This window comes from Tetrahymena thermophila, assembly GCF_000189635.1.
Source record: "Tetrahymena thermophila SB210 genomic scaffold scf_8254788, whole genome shotgun sequence".
Taxonomy (NCBI): Eukaryota; Ciliophora; class Oligohymenophorea; order Hymenostomatida; family Tetrahymenidae; genus Tetrahymena; species Tetrahymena thermophila.
The window spans coordinates 223,505-231,780 of record NW_002476544.1 but is presented as its reverse complement, the minus strand read 5'-3'; the positions used below and the strand labels follow the sequence as shown (position 1 = coordinate 231,780).

The 8,276-nt window shown below is 22.1% G+C and overlaps 1 protein-coding gene across 1 annotated transcript in view; it reads right to left on the bottom strand. All coding sequences in view use genetic code 6, as the record gives it.

The window, feature by feature from the left end:
* Positions 1-8,204, bottom strand: part of TTHERM_00260780 (Serine/Threonine kinase domain protein) — a gene marked incomplete at both ends in the record, with an annotated part of 9,986 nt that extends 1,782 nt beyond the window's left edge. The window contains 18 exons of the mRNA XM_001009025.3: positions 1-184; positions 238-890; positions 956-974; positions 1,024-1,383; positions 1,450-1,891; positions 1,962-2,079; positions 2,267-2,573; positions 3,822-3,896; positions 3,959-4,186; positions 4,278-4,459; positions 4,549-4,660; positions 4,714-4,757; positions 4,837-4,892; positions 4,950-5,344; positions 5,398-7,008; positions 7,078-7,528; positions 7,609-7,726; positions 7,916-8,204. The exon at positions 1-184 is cut by the window's left edge and continues 604 nt beyond it. Of these exons, the coding sequence (XP_001009025.3) occupies positions 1-184; positions 238-890; positions 956-974; positions 1,024-1,383; positions 1,450-1,891; positions 1,962-2,079; positions 2,267-2,573; positions 3,822-3,896; positions 3,959-4,186; positions 4,278-4,459; positions 4,549-4,660; positions 4,714-4,757; positions 4,837-4,892; positions 4,950-5,344; positions 5,398-7,008; positions 7,078-7,528; positions 7,609-7,726; positions 7,916-8,204 (5,644 nt within the window). The remainder of the gene's footprint in view (positions 185-237; positions 891-955; positions 975-1,023; positions 1,384-1,449; positions 1,892-1,961; positions 2,080-2,266; positions 2,574-3,821; positions 3,897-3,958; positions 4,187-4,277; positions 4,460-4,548; positions 4,661-4,713; positions 4,758-4,836; positions 4,893-4,949; positions 5,345-5,397; positions 7,009-7,077; positions 7,529-7,608; positions 7,727-7,915) is intronic.
* Positions 8,205-8,276: the final 72 nt, after the last annotated feature.

The following is an 8,276-nucleotide window of genomic DNA, read 5'->3' as shown; positions in this document are numbered from 1 at the left end:
TGAATGAATAAATAAATAAATAAAGGATTAAATTGTGAAAATCATTTAATATACTTACATGTGAATTTTGATCATCTTTTACTTTTTGAGTGGTTTAGCTAGAATTATTTGGAGATTAATTAACCTCGTCTATTTGAATTTATTTTAGTAGTTTCTAACTGCTTTAATCAGTTGTTGACTGAATCTTTTACATAATAATATAAGCTTGAAAATGTGAAAATATTTTATTTTGATTACCTTAGGCTCTAATTTAAAATCCTAGTAATTTGATTCATTATTATTCAGTTTTTATTGTTGATTATTTGGTTAGAAAAAAATAGCTTCTTTATTTTTTTGATCTTCCTCATTTCTAGCTATGTTTTTTATTTTTTATGATAATCGACGTTTAGATTGAATTTAGCCTTGATTATTTTTCTAAATGGCAGATTTTTTATCAGATTCCTATGTTTCATTGCTTTACTAAGTACTATTTCCACTGAAATAATCGCTGTTTTAAGTTTTAAAAGTCTTTATATTCTTTATTGATTGAGTAGCTGGAGTTTTATTATTTTCTTCTTTATTGTTATTATTGTCATCAGTTACTTCTGCTTTATTTAAAACATTAATATCTTTCCTATTAGGAAAAATCTGTTTTAGAGATTAATTTCTTTACTCATAGACTTATTTTAACTAATTAAGTCCTTATTGTTGGTAGCGTTTCAATAATTTTCTGTCCAATTAAAAGTAAGAAGTTGAATCTGTATTTTATCGTTTTGCTAAATCATTAACTTGTTGTATGAATGGGTTTTTAATTAAAATATATTTATTTTATTATTTTTAAGATTATTGTTTACAACTCATTGGTACATTTATTTTTTCAAAATTAGATTACTCTTGTTGGCCAAATTAATCTAATTATTTTTAAGAATTTCGTTTACAACTCATTGGTACATTTACTTTTTCAAAATTAGATTACTCTTGTTGGCCAAATTAATCTAATAATTATTTTTAAGAATTTCGTTTACAACTTATTGGTACATTTACTTTTTCAAAATTAGATTACTCTTGTTGGCCAAATTAATCTAATTATTTTTAAGAATTTTGTTTACAACTCATTGGTACATTTACTTTTTCAAGTATATTTAAATTTTTTGTCTTATCAACAGATTCATTTTATTATTATTCTTATACATAATCCTTTTTTGCACGACAGCTATTTGGACGAATATCATTTAATTATTACTTTTTATCTTGTAAATTTTAGTATTTAGCTGAGTTTGGAATGAAATTTTGTTGAATTATATTGTTTTAAACAGGTAAAATGTTAATTACTTTTTTATTTTGTTACAGAGAATTTATATTTTTATTATCATTAAAGAATTTATTAGGAGACTATTATCTATCCTAAAAATAATAAGAAAATAAAATTTAGCTTAAAAATTTATAATAAAATAAATAATATTAATTTACTTTCGAAGAAGATTTTTTTTTGAGTCGATTTTTAATAAAGGGCTCATCTAATATTTCTTGTAAAGTATAACGATCATCTGGGGACTTTCTCAAGAGTTTAGATATTAACTCTTTAAGTTTTTTTGAGTATTTAGCTTGAATAGGCGGATAGGGCAAATTTTTACTTTTATAATAAAGACCAGCTTCACACCAGCTATTAAAAGGAGGTTTAAGACAGCACAGCTCATATAAAACAACACCAAGAGACCAAATATCAACACTTGAATTATATGGTTTTCCATCTATAATTTCTGGAGCTAAATAGTAAGGCGTCCCAATTTATGAAGATAGTTATTCGTTGGTATATTTTTGTTCTTTTGCTACTCCGAAATCACCAATTTTCACTGTATTCTATGCAGTTAAAAATAAATTTGCAGGTTTAATATCTCTGTGAATTATTTTACTTTTTTATAAAATATTTTTTAATCAAATAAATAAATAGATTAATAATTTTATTTATTTATTTATAATACTTTTCGTGAATATATTTCAAACCCTAGCAAATTTGTGCAAACCAATCTAAAATTTACTCTTCTTCAAATGGTTTTCCAATTTATATCTACTTTTCTATTGCTTTTTGTAAGTCTCCGCCTTTGTATTTATTTATTTATGAATGAATGAATATATTTGTATATTTCATTACAAATATTATATAAATGAATTTAATAATATTAAGGTCTTTATAGAATATCTATCTAAAATATATACTCATCAAAAAATTAATAAATAAATCATAATATTTTTTTTTCATTTAAAGAGAACATTTTTGAATATTTACCTTCTGTGTACTCCATAATGATCTAAATCATTTAGTTATTTATACAATGAATGGCTTTCTTGAATTTAACTATATGATCAAGCTTCTGCAAGCATCTGTATTCATCTTAGTGTTTTCTTTTCTACTATTAGCTCATATTTTTAGTAGATATATTTTTTATCGCCAATTTACTACTATCTTCTTTACTTTCTATCAAATGCACTTAACCCTATGAACCATAGCCTATTTATTTTATCCATAAATAGCTCTCAGGTATATTAAAATTATTAAATTCTAGATCCCTAGATTACATAGTTCGTTCTTCAACCTTTTAAATGGATTATAAACTAAGTTGATTTCTTTAATAGGCTAGACTTTTTGAAGAAATTAATTAATTAATTAATTAATTAGTATTTTTTGAAAAAGATTTAAATTTCTAATCTATCTGATCTTTTTTTATTAATATTTTACTTGAGTTTTAGTAAACTTTATACATATTACATTATTTTAGTAGAAACTTTTCTTAAAATCGATCAGCCTAAAAATTATTCTCTTTTTTAAATTTCTAATTTATAAATCCTCTTTTTCAATCATCGCTAAGCTTTTTAAATGATATCACCCAATAGAAATAAAGAATAGATTATTTTTTAAATTTAAATATTATTGCTATTTATATTGAAAGTATCAAGAATTAATTAATCAATCATTTAATTAATTATCCAACCAAATAATAAAAATTCAAAAAGATTAATCATTCATTCACTCTTCAAGTATCTACCTATCTAAGCAAAAGAATTTATTGAAAGTAAAAGGAAGAAACTAAACCAAAAATTAAAGTAAAAATATAATTTTTATATTTAATTATTCGCCTATTTTTTATTTATTATTTACTAAGGGAAACAAACACAATTTAAAACTAAATAGAGTTTAAAACAATTTATTATTTTTTTGAAAATTTAAATAATAAATCAAAATCTCAAAACAAAAGCAGCAAGCAAGAATTTATTAATAATTTTAATTTATTTTTTTTTATTCAAATTTATTTGATTATTTATTTATTAATTACTGTTGAGGCTTTCTAAATATTTGTAAGCAAAATCTTTTGTGATTTAAAGTAGAAATAAATATAATAAAAATTTTTATTTGGAACAAATATTTTTTACTACTAGTAATGTATGTATGTATGTATTCATTTATTTATTTATTTATGTAATGTAATGTAATTTACTAATTCATGAAAAAAAATCAAAAATTTTCAATCTATAAATCAGAGTTTTCTATCTAAACAATATCAATAAATGATTTAATTTTTAACTTCAATTTATCTAGTTGAACTTAGGGAATCTTTGTCTATAAAATATTTATTTAGTTTTTAAGTGTATAATTTAAGAATCGCTCATTTTATATCTAATTTTATAATAAAATATATTTGAGTATATGATGAAGATGGATAAAACATATCTAATATCATTCTTATTTAAAAAATTATTTTAAAATAAACAAAAAACTAATAAATAAATCATTTGAAATATTTGATTGAATAGTTTCTTCTTTTAAAAATATTTTTAAATTTTACCTCCTTTTTTACTATGTTTGAAAATAGTTAGAATTACTCTTAATCCATGTCTTATAAGAGACTAACCTTCAATTTCTTTATTTATGAATTTAATATAAATAAATTAATATAAATTTGAATTTTAATGAAAAAATTACTTTAAATGATTCAGATTATTTGCTTGGAATGATATAAATGTTATCTTCTTCTTCATCATCTTCTTCTTCTTCTTCTTGATCTTCTTCATAAAAAGAATCTTCGACATCAGATTCTTTATCATCGCAATGCATGCTTTTATCATCTATTAGTTAATGATAATTATCCTAAAGCTTATTTTTCTGATTATCTTTATTGGTATCCTTGAGATTACTTGGATCAGTTTTACTCTAATTAAATTCAATGATTTATTGAAATATGCATTATTAAAACAATTGAATATAGTAAAAATTAGGTGTAGTTATTTTCAGAATAAAGTACTTCCAATTAAGTAAGTCGTGTATTCATGTCATTTTAAGATTCCTCTTCAGGTTATTCGTATGGGCAAATATCCTCTTCAATTTCTTCAAAAAAATAGTTGTCAATTTTTTCTTATTTGTTTTGAGATGTATCATCCAACAGCTCTTTTTGAATTAAATTTGGGCTTAGTTATTGTTCGTTATCTTTTTTATATTTTTATGAAAGTTAATTAATATATTAATAATTCTATTTTAATATTTAAACTAAATTAATTAAATATCTTCTTATTTACTATCAAAAAAGCTAAATTATTAAGGAGTTTTTTTATTTGAGTTGTTTTCTTAATCTTATAATTTTAAAGCACTTTCAAAGGAGATTCTGCGATTTACTTAATTATCTTTGTTCTTTATTTTACGAAAAGAATTTAATTTAATTTAAAAAATTAAAAGTATTTTACAGATTTCGCTTCCATTTCTTCAATAACTTATCCCAAAGATTAATCTATTTATTTATTAATTAATTAACAAAGTATTTTTAATTTATTTAGCTAAAAATTAAATTTATTTTTAATTCAATTTACTATGAGTTTTTAATTCATATGGATCTTACGAATTCTTCTCTAATGATTACTCCTTACTTTATGATAAAATAAATAAATTAATTAATAAATACTTTTCTTCACAATTAATTTACTTTAAAGTTATTAATTTGCAAGAAGCAGCAGTGCTAAATTCCTATTCTTTAGAAATATTTCTTTTTGTTTTAGAAAGATTTTTTTGTTCTTGAGAATTATCATTTAATTCTGTATTCAAATCTTTTTAACCTGGTTTGATTGGAGTAATTGGAATTTCATCAGCTTATTTAGGATTTGATTTTGTTTTTATTTCAAATTCAGTATTTTATTTTTCTGGTTCACTGATTTAATTTTTGCATTTACTCACTACTTTAGCAGTTATACGTACAGGATAATTTTGATCATCTTTTCCTTTTTGAGTGATTTAAGTAGAATTATTTGGAGATTAAAATACCTCGTCTATTTGAGTTTATTTTTGTAGTTTCTAGCTGCTTTAATCAGTTGTTGACTAAATCTTTTATATAATAATATAAGTTTGATAATGTGAAAATACTTTGTTTTTATTACCTTAGGCTCTAATTTAAAATCCTAGTCATTTGATTCATTATTTTTCAGCTTTTATTGTTGATTATTTGGTTAATAAAAAATAGGTTCTTTATTTTTTTGATCTTCCTCATTGCTATCTTTGTTTTTTTTTCTATATGTCAATCTAGTTTTATTTTAAACTTAGTCTATTAAATTGATATTTTACAGATTATTTTTCTAAATGGCAGGTATTGTATCAGATTCGTAGGTTTCATTGCTTTACTAAAAAAAATAAGTGCTGTTATTAGTTTCAAAAGTCTTTTAGCTCTTTATTGATAGATTAGATTGAGTTTTATTATTTTATTCTTCTTTATTGTTATTCTGATTAGTTACTTCTACTTTATTTAAATCTTACATATCTACTTATTTTTTCTCATTTTATAATATTTCTAGAGGACTTTAATCAAGCTGGATATCAGTGTGAAGATCTTTCTGATTAGGTAAAATCTATTTTTGAGATTAAGTGCTCTACTCATAGTCTTATTTAGTTTTACTATTTTATTCTTCTTCTTCTTCTTTATTATTATTATTATTCAGATTAGTTACTTATACTTTATTTAAATCTTACACATCACCTTATTTTTTCTTATTTTTTAATATTTGTAGAGGTCTTTAATAAAGCTGGGTATTAGTGTGAAGATCTTTCTGATTATGTAAAATCTATTTTTGAGATTAAGTGCTCTACTCATAGTCTTATTTAGTTTTACTATTTTATTCTTCTTCTTCTTTATTATTATTATTATCATTATTATTATTCTGATTAGCTACTTCTACTTTATTTAAATCATACTAGACATCACCTTATTTTTTCTTATTTTTTAATATTTGTCGAGGACTTTAATCAAGCTGGATATCAGTGTAAAGATCTTTCTGATTAGGTAAAATCTATTTTTGAGATTAAGTGGTCTACTCATAGTCTTATTTAGTTTTACTATTTTATTCTTCTTCTTCTTTATTATTATTATTTTGATTAGCTACTTCTACTTTATTTAAATCATACTACACATCACCTTATTTTTTCTTATTTTTTAATATTTGTCGAGGACTTTAATCAAGCTGGATATCAGTGTAAAGATCTTTCTGATTAGGTAAAATCTATTTTTGAAATTAAGTATTCTACTTATTGTCTTATTTTAACTAATTAAGTCCTTATTGTTGATTGTTTTTCAATTAATTTCTGTTCAGATGAATATTAGGACTTAAATATGCCTTTTATTGTTTTGTTAGATCATTAACTGGTTGTTTAGATAGATTTCTATCAAAAATATCTGATTATTTTTTAAAGTTTGGTTTACAACTCATAATTTCATTTATTTTTCCAAGATTAGATTACTCTTTTTGGCCAAATATATTTAATTTTCTCATATCAACCGATTAATTTTTGAATTATTCTTATGAATAATCCTTTGCACGATAGATGTTTGGCATAATATCATTTAATTATTATTTTTTATTTTGTAAATTTTAGAATTTAGCTGGAGTTGGAATCAAATTTTCTTGAATAATATTGTTTTAAACATGCTGCTGCTATATTTTATTTACATTTTTATTATTATTATCTTTAAAGTATTCATAAGGAGACTATTTTCTACCCTAAAAAATAATAAGAAATAAATTTAGCTTAAATATTTGTAAATAAATAAATAAATAATATTGATTTACTTAAAAAAATTTTTATTTGAGTCGATTTTTAATAAGGGGTTCATTTAATATTTACTCTAGAGTATAACGACCTCTTTCTCCTTCTGGGGATTTTATCAGGAGTTTAGATATTAATGTTTTAAGCTAGGGTGAGTATTAAGCTTGAGTAATAGGCGGATAGGGTTTCTTATAAGTTTTATAATAAATAATATATTCATTCCAGCTATTAAAAGGAGGTTTAAGACAGCACAGCTCATATAAAACAACACCAAGAGACCAAATATCAACGCTTGAATTATAAAGTTCTCCTTTTATCATTTCTGGAGCTAAATAGTAAGGAGTCCCAATTCTTGAATATAGCTATTGGTTGGTATATTCAAGTTCTTTTGATATTCCGAAATCACCAATCTTCACTCTATTGTCGGCAGTTAAAAATATATTTTCAGGTTTGATATCTCTGTGAATTATTTTACTTTTTTATAAAATATTTTTTAATTAGTTAAATAAATAAATTTATAATTAATTCTATTTATTTATATATTAGTTTTATACTTTTTATGAATATACTTCAAGCCCAAGCAAATTTGAATAAACCAATCTAAGATTTAATCTTCTTCAAATAGTTTTCCAGTTTATTTCTATTCTTTTATTTTTTTTCTTAAGTCTCCACCTTTGTGTTATTTTATTTAATTAATGATGAATATATTTATTTATTTATATGTTTGATTGCAAATATTATTTAAATTAAATAATATTTAGGTCTTTATAGGATATCAAAAAAATATACTAATCAAAAAATTAACAATAATATCTTTCATTTAGAAAGAGTAAGAACATATTTAAATAAATAAAAATTTACCTTCTGCGTACTCCATCATGATATAAATCATTTATTTGTTTGGTTAATTAATAGCCTTCTTGAACTTAACTATATGAGGATTATCAAGCTTCTGTAGGATTGTGCATTCTTTTAAGCATTTTTCTAAATCCTCAAAGATCATATTTTGAGTAGAAATATTTTTTATCGCCAATATACTACCATCACGTTGACTTTATACCAAATACACTTAACCATAATTACCTTAACCTATTTTTTTTTTCAATACATAGCCGCCAGGTAAGTTAACACAATTAAATAATTGATCCATAGATTAAAAAGATGACATAGCTCCGCAATCCTTTAAACCAATTATTATCTAAGTTGATTTCTTTAATTTTGA